This window comes from Pogoniulus pusillus, chromosome 4 (genome assembly GCF_015220805.1).
Source record: "Pogoniulus pusillus isolate bPogPus1 chromosome 4, bPogPus1.pri, whole genome shotgun sequence".
Lineage (NCBI taxonomy): Eukaryota > Metazoa > Chordata > Aves > Piciformes > Lybiidae > Pogoniulus > Pogoniulus pusillus.
The window spans coordinates 19,937,489-19,952,951 of NC_087267.1; the positions used below are offsets into that span (position 1 = coordinate 19,937,489).

General features: G+C 44.1%; 1 protein-coding gene across 1 annotated transcript in view; it reads left to right on the plus strand.

Moving 5' to 3' along the window:
- Positions 1–15,463, plus strand: part of LRRIQ1 (leucine rich repeats and IQ motif containing 1) — a 176,408-nt gene that overhangs the window by 36,152 nt on the left and 124,793 nt on the right. Inside the window, exons 12-14 of the mRNA XM_064142336.1 lie at positions 2,806–2,879; positions 3,238–3,331; positions 11,149–11,325. Of these exons, the coding sequence (XP_063998406.1) occupies positions 2,806–2,879; positions 3,238–3,331; positions 11,149–11,325 (345 nt within the window). The remainder of the gene's footprint in view (positions 1–2,805; positions 2,880–3,237; positions 3,332–11,148; positions 11,326–15,463) is intronic.

Here is a 15,463-nt window from a genome sequence, read left to right on the forward strand (position 1 = left end):
TTATCTGGGTTGTTGATGAAGATACTGAATAAGATTGGCCCCAGTGCTGACCCCTGGGGAACACCTCTAGTTACAGGCCTCCAACCTGACTGCACCTTTGATCACAGCCCTCTGAGCTCTGTTGTTTAGCCAGTTCCCAATTTCTATCACTGCCCACTCATCTAACCCACACTTCCTTAGCTTGCCTATGAGAATGTAATGTGAGATAATGTCAAAATTAAGCTTAGGCCTTGTCCTTACAGGGACAAAGCCTTTAACAGGGCCAAGTGCAGGGTCCTACACTTTGGTCACAACAACCCCAAGCATCACTACAGGCTGGGGACAGAGTGGCTGGAGAGCAGACAGGAAGAAAGGGACTTGCAGGTACTGGTAGAGAGTAGCTGAACATGAGCCAGCAGTGTACCCAGGTGGCCAAGAGAGCAAATGGCATCCTGGCCTGTATCAGGAACAGTGTGGCCAGTAGGACAAGGGAGGTTATTCTTCTCCTGTACTCAATACTGGTCAGGCCACACCTTGAGTACTGTGTCCAGTTCTGGGCTACTCAATTCAAGAGAAATGTTGAGTTACTGGAATGTGTCTAGAGAAGGGCAACAAAGCTGGTGAGAGGCCTGGAGCACAGCCCTGTGAGGAGAGGCTGAGGGAGCTGGGGGTGTGCAGCCTGCAGAAGAGGAGGCTCAGAGGTGACCTCATTGCTGTCTACAACTCCCTGAAGGGAGGCTGTAGCCAGGTGGGGTTGGTCTCTTCTGCCAGGCAACCAGCAACAGAAGAAGGGGACATAGTCTCAAGTTGTGCCAGGGGAGGTCTAGGCTGGATGTTAGGAGGAATTTGTTGTCAGAGAGAGTGATTCCATTGGAATGGGCTGCCCAGGGAGGTGGTGGAGTCGCCATCCCTGGAGGTATCACAGTATCACAGTATCACAGTATCACCAAGGTTGGAAGAGACCTCACAGATCATCAAGTCCAACCCTTTACCACAGTGCCCAAGGCTAGACCATGGCACCAAGTGCCACATCCAACCTTGCCTTGAACTGCCCCAGGGACGATGACTCCACCACCTCCCCAGTCAGCCCATTCCAGTGCCCAATGACTCTCTCAGTGAAGAACTTTCTCCTCACCTCGAGCCGAAATTTCCCCTGGCGCAGCCTGAGGCTGTGTCCTCTCGTTCTGGAGCTGGCCACCTGAGAGAAGAGAGCAACCTCCTCCTGGCCACAACCACCCTTCAGGTAGTTGTAGACAGCAATAAGGTCACCCCTGAGCCTCCTCTTCTCCAGGCTAAACAACCCCAGCTCCCTAAGCCTCTCCTCGTAGAAGCAAAGCCTGGCTGAGGCACTTAATGCCATGGTCTGGTTGACTGGCTAGGGCAGGGTGCTAGGTTGGACTGGATGATGTTGGAGGTCTCTTTTAACCTGGTTGATTCTATGATTCTATGAAGCAAGTTACCTAAACATGCTTTTCCATTATATGCTTACAGATAAACATTCTAGTTTGGATTGAAGACTTTAAGTTGTTTTGTATCTTCACTGTAATTTTTCTCTCTTCTTTCATGTTTAATGTAAATGTTAATGAACTTGTTAATCTGAAGGGCAATATTTGTAAATAGCCTGGCAGCAGACTAAACAATTCGACACTCATTGTCAGTTACACCAGTGCAAGTTTGCAAGTGAAGAAACTTGATGTGATGCTTTGGGTGTTCCCCCCCCCAACTTTGGAAATCACCTAGACTAGGCTCAGCCAGCTCTGGAAACTGAATGAAGCTTATATTTACAGCTTAGGATAATATACAAGCAGATATTTACAGTACATACACTTATAGACAGAAATAGACAAGGTAAAAGGTAATACAGAAACACAACAGCCCTCCCAGAAAGCTGAGTCCCCAGGAGGGGCTCCCAACTGCCCTTCCACCTTCCCCATACCCCTCTCAACCTTACCGCTGTCCCAAGGAAGAATGGAGGTTCGGCCAGGGGGTTAGGAAGCAAAGTGGATTAGTCAAAGAGGCTAGAGAGAGATGCAGCTTGGAGCTCCCCAGCAGAAGAAGTTGTGCCTTATCTATGTTTGGATTCTTGTTTTTATATCTCTCAGCAAGCCTATGAGTGAAGTAGACATCACCATTGTTTTCCTTTCACAGCCTGTAATCTAGTTCTTCTCACTAAAACTTTCTAGGTTGCTTCAAACTAGCACACTTGAATAAGACTGGACACAAATGTTTTAATAGTTGGGATAATGCACATCTTACAGCCTAAAATCCTTCATAAAGATTAATATCAGCTCAGTTTCCTTGCATTTACTCTTCAATACTCTACACAAAAATTGTGTCATGACTTTACTACTGCTTGCTGCTTTATTGCACAAGAAATGCTCTAATATGCAAGAGCAATTTCATAAGTGCCTGTATAACGGACACTTGTTTAACTAAGGGAAGAGGAAAGAGGAAAAGCAAATTTTCATTCTTCTCCAGAATCTGAGCCTTCTGTTAGTTTCATTTGAGTTGTGGAGCCTAAAGAAAAGCCAACTGAGTTGAGTAAATTTGACAAGACTTCAAATCTTCAGCAATAAATGCAAGAGGGAAAATGAAACATTTAGCAGGTAAAGCAAGATATTGAGTAAATATTAAACACAAAGCAACTGAGAAGACTAAGAGACACTTCTGAGTTAATATTTTGGTTCTAGCTCCTTGGAAGCTAAATGAGAATTTTCTTGTGTGAGTAAAATGTCATGGCTATAAAAGACTCTCGTTCCTTTCTAGTTTATGAACTACTGTTTTATTTCCTTGCCAAAAAATGCTTTCTTCTCCTTTTGGTCTTAGATTAACTGATCTTGTGCCTTTAAATTCATTAATATCATTGGAAAAGCTGGATATTGAAAATAACTGCTTGTCAGGTGAGTGGTGTTAAAAACATAAAGCCCCATCCAAACACCAACTTCTTAATGAAATTGTTAAGTTCTCTTGAGTTTCTTCCCATAACTTCTTAAGGAAACTGTAAAATTCTTTGAATTTGTTCCCATTTAAGATACATTTATACAGAAAGCATAAATATTTTTGTGGGTGTAGTGCTCCATGATTTTAGTAGTTTTGCATTCAAATATGTCATGATTTTGGTACAGTTTTACGTTCAAATCTATCATGATTTTGGTACCTTTTGACATTCAAATCTGCATTCAAATCTACATACAAATGTACATTCAAATCTACCTTCAAATCTACACTGATATAATTTTCTTTCCTCCTACAATACAGACCTTACAGGTATCATTGCATGGCTCAGTGGCTGTCATAAACTAAAGGATTTATCACTCAGTGGAAATCCTCTTCTCCAGGAAAGGACTTGGAGGTAAGAAAATAAACTAATTTTCTGAATCAACATAGGTGTATCTGCATCTTCCACATCAATCAAAATCAGCCAAAAATTTGGTGTACATACATTAGTTGAATGGTACAAGTGAGGTAAATGTCAACATGTGATGGTTTGAATGTTACCCGGTCCCCCACTGCTTATGAAATCACCCAGACTAGACTCAGACAGATGGAAATCAAGGAATGAAGCTTTATACTTACAGCTTAGCACAATATACAAACAGATGTTTGCAATATATACGGCTATAGACAGAAATATGTCAGTAAAAAAGTGATACAGAAACACAACAGCCCTACCAGAAACCAGAGTCCCCAGGAGAGGCTCCCAATCACCCTTCCACTCCACCCCTCTACCTCATCCCAGACTTTGCCTTACACTCAAGGTGAGTTTGGAGGATTGGCTAGGGGGGGGGTTAGGTAGCAGAAAGATTAGTTACACTGAAAGCAGGACAGGGAGAGGAAGTACAGGCACCAGCTGCAACAGAGAAGCACCACTGTTTATGTTCTCGTCTTTATACATCTCAGCAAGCTTATGGGTGCAGTAGCCATCACCATTGTTTCCTTCTCACAGCCTATAATTTAATTCTTCTCACCAAAATATTCCAGCTACCTTCAAACTAGCACACAACACTACCACAAACTGTACAAGAATTATATGAAAATAACAACTAAAATTAAATTCCCTATTTAATTTTATCAAATAGTGTGTTTGACCTAGCACTTGGAACCCTAAAAGAAGCAGTTTGGGCTAAAACTCAGTAGCCTTTCTGTGTCCCTGAACTCTTATCCAAAAGTAGCATCTTTCTTTATAACAATTTCTACAGGAAAATGCAGAATTTAGGAAGATGATTCTGTGCTTTTTGTCTGTTTGTCCTTTTTGTCCATTGATCACCACATCTTTTTCAGCATGAATTTTGCTTGTTCCTCTTTACTGACAAGTGTACCACTCAACTTTTTTTCTCCTCCTCTTTCTTCTGCACTGTTTAAAACTTTCATTTTTTCCCCCTCTCATTATTAATCTGCTTACTTTCATTTCTTGGAACCATCATCTTACTCTTTATTTACTGCCTTCCATCACTTTATCTATTCACTGCTTAACAGTCTTTCTGCTGTCACAGGTTCATGCCACACACAGCTATAGAAAGGATGGTATCTATAGTAAATGAAATATATCATAGAATCAGCCAGGTTGGAAGAGACCTCCAGCATCATCCAGTCTAGCCTATCACCCAACCCTATCTAATCAACTAGACCATGGCACTAAATGCCTCATCCAGTCTTTTCTTTAACACCTCCAGGGACAGTGACTCCATCACCTCCGTGGGCAGCCCATTCCAATGCCAATCACTCTCTCTGACAACAACTCCCTCCTAACATCCAGCCTAGACCTTCCCCGGCACAACTTGAGAATGTCTGCTCGTTCTGTTGCTGCTTGCTTGGGAGAAGAGACCAACCCCCACCTGGCTACAACCTCTCTTCATATAGATGCATAGTTGTAGACAGCAATGAGGTCAGCCCTGAGCTTCCTCTTCTGCAGACTGCACACTCCCAGCTCCCTCAGCCTCTCCTCATAGGGTTTGCATTCCAGGCCTCTCATCAGCTTCATCATATCAAGGAATCTTTGGCTTAGTATCTTTTAGGGAAAAGACTTTAGAAGAAGAAAAAGTGGAAATGAATGGTTGATGTACACTGACCTGATGGAGCAGGTCCCAAGGAGAGCCCTGAAAATGATTAGGGGGACTGGAACACCTCTGCTATGAGGACAGGCTGAGGGAGCTGGGGCTGTTCAGCTTGGAGGCTTAGGGAAGACCTAGTAGTGGCCTTCCAGTACCTGAAAGGGATCTACAAGAAGGCTGCAGAGGGATTGTTTACAAAGACCTGTAGGAACAGGAGAAATTGCAATGGTTTGAAATGAGAGATTAGATTGGGATTGGATGCTAGGAACAAGTTCTTTACCATGAGGGTAATGGAGTACTGGAACAGGTTGCCCAGGGAGCTGGTTGAGCCCCCATGCCTGGAGGTCTCCAAGGTCAGGCTGGACAAGGCTCTGAGCAACCTGAAGTAGTGGAGGATGTCCCTGCTGACTATTGGACTAGATGGCCATTGGAGATCCCTTGCAACCCAAACCATTCTATGATTTTGTGATTTCTTAGCAGTTGAAGCTTAGACATTTTTCTTGTTCTGGGAATTCCTTGTCTTTCCACCAAAATTTAATAGCTGCTATGATTATGAGGGAGAAGCAAATGTAAAAATAATGCTATTCTTTTCTCTCCAGTTATGTGTAATACTGTAATAATCTTCTGGGGAAAAGAAAAAAGAAATATCTGGCCTGAGTTAGTTTATAGCTGTATACATAAAAACTGGATAGAGTGGAAAAGAAGCCTGACAAACAAAATGATATGTAGTCATCGAGAATCCCTGAAATTAGTTGTGAAAGGATATTTGTAAGCCATGTGAACACATTGGATATGGATAGGATTTTTATGTTTCTTTAAATTAGAAATATCTTGATTTCTTGAGAATTCTGTGGTCTGAAACCTTCTGTGTTGGTCACAGAATCATAGAAGCAACCAGGTTGGAAGAGACCTCTGAGATCATCCAGTTCAACCTAGCACCCAGCCCTATGCAGTCAACTAGACCATGTCACTAAGTGCCTCAGCCAGGCTTTTCTTGAACACCTCCAGGGATGGTGACTGCCACCTCCCTGGGCAGCCCATTCCAATGGGAAATCACTCTCTCTGGCAAGAACTTCCTCCTACACCATCAAGACTTAAAACTGAGAAAATAGGTGGTTGAGGCCCTGTTTTTGGATATATTGAAGCTCAGGCTTCAGAGGGCCCTGGGCAGCCTGATCTAATGGAGCATGTCTGTGCTTACAGCAGGGAGTTGGACTAGATGAGCTTTGGAGGTCACTTTCAACCCAAATCAGGTATCAATATAGGTTGGGGTCTGACCTGCTGGAGAGCAGTGAAGTGGAAAATGACCTGGGTCTCCTAGTAGTTGGAAGGTCGACCATGAGCCATCAATGTCCTCTTGTGGCCAAGAAGGCCAGTGCCATTCTGGGGCGTGTTAGAAGGGCTGTGGTTAGTAGGTTGAGGGAAGGTCTTCTTCTCTTCTGCTCTTCCCTGGTGAGGCCACATCTGGAGTACAGTTCTGGGCCCCTCAGTTCAAGAAGGACCTCAGGGAACTGCATAAGTGTTCAAGAAAAGCCTGGATGAGGCACTTAGTGCCATGGTCTAGTTGAGTGGATAGGGCTGAGTGCTAGGTTGGCCTGGATGATCTTGGAGGTCTCTTCCAACCTGGTTGATTCTATGATTCTATGACTGGATGGGAGAGTCCAGCACAAAGCCACAAGGATGATTAAGGGAATGGAACATCTCATGAAGAAAGGCTGAGGGAGCTGGGGCTCTTCAGTTTGGAAAGGAGTAGAGTCGGGGGTGACCTATTTCATGTTTATATATATGTAAAGGATGAATGCCAAGGGTGGGAGCATGGAACCAAGCTCTGCTTGGTGATGCCCTGTGATGGTTTGGGTGTTCCCCACCCCCGCACACTTTTGGAAATCACCCAGACTAGACTCAGCAGCTCTGGAAATTGAATGAAGCTTATATTTACAGCTTAGCTCAATGTACAAGCAGAGATTTACAGTATATACAGAAATATACAAGGTAAAAAGTAACACAGAAACACAACAGCCCTCCCAGAAAGCTGAGTCCCCAGGAGGGGCTTCCAACTGCCCTTCCACCTTCCCCATACCCCTCTCAACCTTTACCCCTGTCCCAAGGAAGAATGGAGGTTCAGCCAGGGGGTTAGGAAGCAAAGTGGATGAGTCAAAGAGGCTAGAGAGAGAGATGCAGCTCAGCCAGTTCCCCAGCAGAAGAAGTTGTGCCTTATCTATGTTTGGATTCTTGTTTTTATGCATCTCAGCAAGCCTATGAGTGAGGTAGACATCAGCCTTGTTTTCCTTCCACAGCCTGTAATCTAGTTCTTCTCACCAAAACATTCCAGCTAGGCTTCAAACTAGCACATGCCCAAAGACAGGACAAGGGGCAATGGGTGGAAGTTGAGGCATAGGAAGTTTCATGTAAACATAAGGAAAAAATTCTTCACTGTGAGGGTGACAGAACACTGGAACAGGATGCCCAGAGGAGTTGTGGAGTCTCCCTCTCTGGAGATACTCAGAACTCGCCTGGATGCGTTCCTCTGTGATCTGGTATAGGTGGTCTTGCTCTGGCAGGGGGGATTGGACTGGATGATCTTTCAAGGTCCCTTCCAGCCTCTAACATTCTGTGATTCTGTCCTGAGGTTGTGATTGTACAATTCTATGAAAACTGCTCAGCAAAAAAAATAGTGCTGCTAATTTAATGTGAGCTGTTCTTCCATCTTCCTTAGAAGTAGTTACTTCCTAGTCTGCAGGCCTTCAAGAGCAGAGTGACAACTTGGAAGTGCAATCTTAGATTTTTAGGTGGTGTTCCAGAATACATGTGTTGAGATGGCAGTGTCTTTTAGTGAACTCTTACTATAAGTCCATTGAATCTACAAAGTAGCATTTAATAAGTAAGAATTTAAATCCTTGCCAGCTCTTTCAACTCAGGAAATCAAGTATTTACCTAGGAAGGTGTTGACATCATAAAATGTCTGAGGAAATGAAATGAGACATATGAGTTAGACTTCAGGTTGTGAATGTAATTAAAACAGGTGACTGGGAGTTTTTTGTTAGGAAAAAAAAATACTTCCTTTTGGGTTTTTTTAACCTTAACAGTATTAAAGAATGACCAAAATGATTCCTTTCCTAAGTCTAGGTGAGATAAAGCTGAGGCTTTATGCTGCCACTGTTACACAAGAGTGGTGGTTGGATTTGATGATCTGTTGAGGTCCCTTCCAACCACTGGCATTCTGGGACTCTGTGCTATGTTCAAGTCAGTTAATGTTGAAGCTTTACGCTGAAGTGTTACACAAGAATGTGTTTAGATAATTTACGTCTGCATTTGCTATATTCAGTTAGGGATGCAGGTGCATGAGGAGCTCAACATGAGCCAGCAGTGTGCACTTGCATCTGGGAGGGGCAACCAGAGCCTGGGCTGCATCAGGAGGAATGTGGCCAGCAGGGTGAGGGAGGTGATTCTCCTCCTCTGTGGCCCTCTGTTGAGACCCCACCTGGAGTACTGCATCCAGTTCTGGAGCCCCCATTATAAGAGGGATGTGGAGATGCTGGAGCATGTCCATAGAATGAGGATGCTCAGAGGGCTGGAGCAGCTCTGCTGTGAGGACAGACTGAAAGAGTTGTGTCTGTTGAGTCTGGAGAAGAGGAGGCTCCCAGGTGACCTTCTTGTGGCCTTCCAGGATCTGAAGGGAGCCTACAAAAAAGGTGAGTGGGACCTTTTAGGCTGTCAGGGAGTGACAGGACTAGGGGGAATGAAGCAAAGCTGCAGGTGGGGAGAGTCAGAATGGCCGTGAAGAGGAAGCTGTTGAGCATGAGAGTGGTGAGAGCCTGGCATGGGTTGCCCAGGGAGGTGTTTGAGGCCCCATGGCTGGAGGTGTTTAAGGCCAGGCTGGATGAAGCTGTGGGCAGCCTGATGTAATCTTATGTGTCCCTGCCCACGGCAGGGTGGTTGGAACTAGATGATCCTTGTGGTCCCTTCCAACGCTGACTGATTCTTTGATTCTCTGAATTGCCTAATATGACACCAGCAAAGTTTATGCATGTTTTGGACTACATGTGGTCTTAAGAGCAAGCCCATTTTAAAAGATAACTGTACTGAATACATTCTTGGCTGCCTTGTTTGTTTTTTAATCAGCAGACTGATTTGCACTCCCATGTTTCCTGCACATGCCTTTGTGAATAAAATTCAATGACTGTGAAAATGCTTTAACTGTCCTCTTTTGCATTGTTTCACTTCCCACTATTTTACAAGCCTCACTCTTCTTTCACTTGTAACCTTGAAGGGAAAAGCTTTCTGGATTCCAGATTAACTGTAAGAACTGACACTTTAGATTACTTGACCCAATAGAGCTTTTCTGATTAAACAAGAGATTCATTTGTCTAAAGGATTTAAAGTATGGGATACTATAAAATATGGATTTGTTGAATACAGCATTGACCATAACTTCAGGCAATATGTTCCAGTGAACTTTACATAACCCCTTGATACCAACAGAGGAATTAGTTGTGAAATTTCCCAATTGGTTTTGTACTTTCATGTCCAGCCAGTGATAACACCAACAAAAGTGAAGTAGTAAGAAATTGCTTTTAAAAAATTAAACCCTGGGATCAGCCTGAGCACTCCTAGGGGAATGTGCTTCAATGCTGTAATGATTAATAGAGCCTCTTAAGTGACAGAATATTCACCAGGAAGTTTTCACTAAATGAAATATTGACTCAGCCCTTCATCAGGAGAAACCCAGCTGGAAAAACTAGTGTTGGGATCCCATAGCTCTTAAGACACAATACAAGCATCAATCACCTTTGATATGGCACTTTTTTTAACGTAGCAACATCAGCTTTGGCAATTTCTCTCTGTGTATTTAGGGTCTCTCTATCTAAACCAGTTCTTTTGTTCCAAATGTATTTCAGGCAGTATTATTCTTACATCAAAGGGCAGGAGAGAAGTTTTGTATTTAAAAAGCCCTAATATCCTATTTTGTTGAATTGCATTTTGGGTTATTCTAATTCAGTCATAGAAACTTTCTCTGGGTTTAAACTTCTTATCTGAGCTGAGTATCAGAATTAAGGAATCAGTCAGGGTTGGAAGGGAGCACAAGGATCATCCAGTTCCAACCCCCCTGCAATGCCCAGGGACACCCTACCCTAGATCAGGTTGGCCACAGCCTCATCCAGCCTGGCCTTAAACACCTCCAGCCATGGGGCCTCAACCACCTCCCTGGGCAACCCATGCCAGGCTCTCATCACTCTCATGCTCAAGAACTTCATCCTCACGTCCACTGTCAACCAACTCATCTCCAGCTTTGCTCCATTCCCCCTAGTCCTGTCACTCCCTGACAGCCTAAAAAGTCCCTCCCCAGCTTTTTTGTAGGCCCCCTTCAGATCCTGGAAGGCCACAAGAAGGTCACCTGGGAGCCTCGTCTTCTCCAGACTGAACAGCCCCAACTCTTTCAGTCTCTCCTCACAGCAGAGCTGCTGCAGCTCTCTGAGCATTCTCGTGGCCCTTCTCTGGACACACTCCAGCATCTCCACATCCCTCTTGACTTATTTTGCTCTGATGCCTGCTAAATAATGGTGGGAGTTGATCTCTTCTTCCAGGCAACCAGCAACAGAACAAGGGGACACTGTCTTAAGTTATGCTGGGAGACATCTAGGCTGGATGTTAGGAGGAAGTTCCTGACAGAGAGAGTGATTGATATTGGAATGAGCTGCCCAGGGAGGTGGTGGAGTCACCGTCTCTGGAGGTGTTCAAGCAAAGCCTGGCTGAGGCACTTAGTGCCATGGTCTAGTTGACTGGCCAGGGCTGGCTGCTAGGTTGGCCTGGCTGATCTTGGAGGTCTCTTCCAACCTGGTTGATTCCAGTCAAGTGCATTACAGGTGCCTATACACAAGTGTGACAGATTTTGTTGTTACTGTTTAGGTAGGTAAAAAGTTGCTACTGAGTTCCCTGAAGTCTGTATTTCAGCATTACTCTTTATGCCACCAAAGCATTAAGAAACCTGTAAGAAGAAAGTTTTAGTTATTATTTGAGCATAAAATGTAAGTCCAAATATCTATAATTTGTCATCAATTAAATGGGCATTTTTAGCATTTTTTTAACTGCTACTAATTATGGTCTTTTCTTTTCTAAGGACCTCTTTGTGTAAAGTCCTTCCTAATTTACAGTTTCTCAATGGTGAAATCCTAAATTCTCATATTCTACCCATGGCTGAAATAACTGAAGGATCAGAGCCAAGAACATTTCGAGAACTTTGTCGAGTTCAAATTGAAGAAAATATTCAACTGAAGGAACAGGCTGCTGAGCTGGGGTATGTACTTATGAGAACTGAATGGGTTTGTGTACTGGATGTAGTTATGACAGGCTGGAACACCTTTCCTACAGGGACAGGATGAGTGAGCTGGCATTGTTCAGCCTGAAGAAGAGAAGGTATCAGGGGAGACCTAATAGCAGCCTTCCAGTACCTGAAGGGGGCCAACAAGAAGGCTGGAGAGGAGCTATTTAAAAAGAACTGTAGGAATAGGATGAGGGGGAATGGTTTGAAATAAGAGGATATTGGGATTGGATATTAGGAAGAAGTTCTCTAGCATGAGGGTGCTGGAACATTGCAACAGGTTGCCCAGGGAGGTAGTTGAGGCCCCATCCCTGAAGGTGTTCAAGGTCAGGCTGGACAAGGCTCTGAGCAACTTAGTAGAGAATGTTCCTGCTCACTGCAACGGTGTTGAACTTGATGGCTCCCTTCCAACCCAAACCGTTCTATAAGAGTATGCTCTTCTGATGGTTTGGGTGATACCTGCTCCCCCATACTTTGGAAATCACCTAGACTAGACTCAGCCAGCTCTGGAAATTTAATGAAGCTTATATTTAGAGCTTAGCTCAATATACAGACATATATCTACAGTATATACAGTTATAGACAGAAATATACAAGCTAAAAGGTAATACAGAAACACAACAGCCCTCCCAGAAAGCGGAGTCCCCAGGAGGGGCTTCCAACTGCCCTTCCACCTTCCCACTACCCCTCTCAACCTTACCCCTGTCCCAAGGAAGAATGGAGGTTCAGCCAGGCAGTTAGGAAGCAAAGTGGATTAGTCAAAGAAATGGCAGAGAGGGGTGTTAGAGATGCAGCTCAGCCAGTTCCCCAGCAGAAGAAGTTGTGCCTTATCTATATTTGGATTCTTGTTTTTATACATCTCAGCAAGCCTATGAGTGAGGTAGACATCAGCTTTGTTTTCCTTTTGCAGCCTGTAATCTAGTCCTTCTCACCAAAACATTCTAGCTAGGCTCAAACTAGCACAATACTGTGTTGAGAAATACGTTCTGCCTACATCTACTTGAAAGGCATTATGGAGAGGTTGGTGCTGATCTCTTCTCATAGGTAATTAGTGATAGAGCAAGAGGGAATAGCCTCAAGCCGCGACTGGGTAGGTTTAGACTGAACACTAAGAAACATTTTTTCATGGGAAGATTGGTCAGGCACTGGAATGGGCTGCCCAGGGAAGTGGTTGATATCTTTATAAGTCGTTTGGTTGTGGTGCTTAGAGTATGGTTTAGGGTGAACCTTGTGGAGTAGGCATATTGTTTGGACTTGGTGATCCTGAAGGTCTTTTCCAGCTTGAATGTTTCTGTGATTCTGTTCTCATTTATTGTTAGTGTAGGTCTTGGTGTGTTATGAATTTTACTGAGCTTTTTGCCTGAAAATATATTATGTTCAGAAATGAGTTAGAGTAAATTACTTCCATGCAACAAGCAGTTCAGACAGATATTAAAATATGTGGGCCCTGACTTTTTGTTTAAGTCTGAGAAAACAAGTCGTTGAAGAACTTCAGTTAGTGGTAGCAGAATTAATTCACAGACACATAATGCAAGTGCATAATCCAAGTGCAAGGTCCTGCATTGTGGTCGAGGCAATGCCAAGCACAAATCCAGGCTGGAGAGCAGCCCTGAGGAGAGGGACTTGGGAATACAGGTGGATAAGTAGCTCAACATGAGCCAGCAGTGTGCACTTGCAGCCCAGAAAGCCAAGCAGAGCCTGGGCTGCATCAGGAGAAGTGTGGCCAGCAGGGCCAGGGAGGTGATTCTCCCCCTCCGCTCTGCTGAGACCCCACCTGGAGTGCTGCATCCAGTTCTGGAGCCACTATTACAAGAAGGATGTGGAGATGCTGGAGTGTGTCCAGAGAAGGGCCACGAGAATGCTCAGAGGGCTGCAGCAGCTCTGCTGTGAGGACAGACTGAGGGAGTTGGAGCTGTTCAGTCTGGAGAAGAGGAGGCTCCCAGGTGACCTTCTTGTGGCCTTCCAGGATCTGAAGGGGGCCTACAAAAAAGCTGGGGAGGGACTTTTTAGGCTGTCAGGGAGTGACAGGACTAGGGGGAATGGAGCAAAGCTGGAGGTGGGGAGGTTCAGAGTGGACGTGAGGATGAAGTTGTTGAGCATGAGAGTGGTGAGAGCCTGGCATGGGTTGCCCAGGGAGGTGTTTGAGGCCCCATGGCTGGAGGTGTTTAAGGCCAGGCTGGATGAAACTGTGGGCAGTCTGACGTAGTCTTGTGTGTCCCTGCCCATGGCAGGGTGGTTGGAACTGGATGATCCTTGTGCTCCCTCCCAACCCTGATTCATTCTGTGATTCTATGATTCTATAATGTGTAATACCCATTGGTATGAAGAATAGTAGCATAAATCCTGACAGTGGTATAATCATAGACATGATTTCCAGCTTTAGCTGAACCAAACCCACTTCAGCTATTGGTTCGATACGCTGTATTTTTTCCTGCACTTGTCTTCCATGTATGCATAATTCATGTTCTAAATTTTACTTCTTTTCAAGCAGTGGATTAGATGGGTTTATTTGTAAGTATTTAGTTTTGTCATAGCTGTTACCTGTATCAGTATTACAAAATCACAGAATTCCAAGGGCTGGAAGGGACCTTGAAAACTCGTCCAGTCCAGCTCCCCTGCAGAGCAGGATCACCTATAGCAGATGACACAGCAATGTATCCAGGGAGGTTTTGAGTATCTCCAGAGAGGGAGACTCCACAACCCCGCTGGGCAGCCTGTTAGGGTGTTTCACCACCCTTATGATGAAGAACTTCTTCTTATCATCTAACCTAAATCTCTGCTCCTGTAGCTGGGATCCTTTTCCCCTAGTCCTATCACTACTTGACATCCTAAAAAGTCTCTGCACCAGGGGCATTTCTTGTAGGCCTCCTTCAGATACTGGAAGACAACAATAAAGTGCCCTCAGAGCCTTCTCTTCTCCAAACTAAGCAGCCCCAACTCTCTCAGTCTGTCCTCAGAGGAGAGGTGCTCCAGCCCTCTGCTCATCCTCTTGGCCCTTCTCTTGTTTGTCTATGAGCCCTAACAGCGTGGCTATTACATGTACATGCTGCAGTACTTCAACTGAGTTAACGTGACCTTACTGAAGAATAGGCCAACAAGAGAGGAAACTTCTGCCTGATTTACATTTTGCAAAGTTGTGGGCCCCTGCAGGTGCAAACTCAAATATGTAAACTGCCAAAAATAATCACTACTTGGATGCTCCAGGAGAGGTCTCACCTGAACAGAGTAAAGTGGCAGAATCATCTCTCTCCATCTGCGGCCACACTGCTCTTGATGAAGCCCAGGATGCTATTGCCCTTCTGGGCTGCAAGTCCAACACCATTTATGTCCAGCTTCTCATCCAGCAGAACTCTCAAGTCCTTTTCCACAGGACTCATCCCCCAGCCTGTATTGATGATGAGAATTGTTCTGACGCAGGTGCAGAATGCTGCAGCTGGTTTGGTTGAACCTCATGAGACTCTCTCAGCCCAGCTCACCAGCTTGCCCAGGTCCTTCTGTGTAACATCCTGAATCTGTAACAATGAGTTCCTGTTTTCTCATATTCATTTAGGTTGTGTAGCACAGAGAATTAATGAGAGCCAGATTAATGTAGATTAATGTTGCTTCAGTCTAGCACCTTCCCTTCTATTGATAAAACCATCTTTACTTTAAAGTTTCTGTTTTCCTAAGTGCTCTCTAGGCATTGTGGTTTTGGGGTTTGGTTGGTTTGGTTTTTTTTTTGCTGTAGTTCTAATCTAAAATTTTCAATTACTGTTATTTTTATATTAGCTCTCATAGTTTCCAGATAAAACTGGATTATTAAGGCCATTGCAGGATTTATAACAAAAATGCCTCAAATCCTCCAAAATTTTCAACCTCACATGCTTCTTACCACACAGAAAATTAATAGTCAGATGCATGCTTTAATGCCTAATGCAAACAGACATAAGCCCTTCAAGAAAAAGTGAAAACGTCAGAGTAAACCAAGCAATCATAGAATCAACCAGGTTGGAAGAGGAATTATCAACCAGATTGGAAGAGGAATTATAGAAAATATTAAATACTGCTAAATATATATACATATATATATATAAAAATCATAGAATCAACCAGTTTGGAAGAGGAATTATAGAGA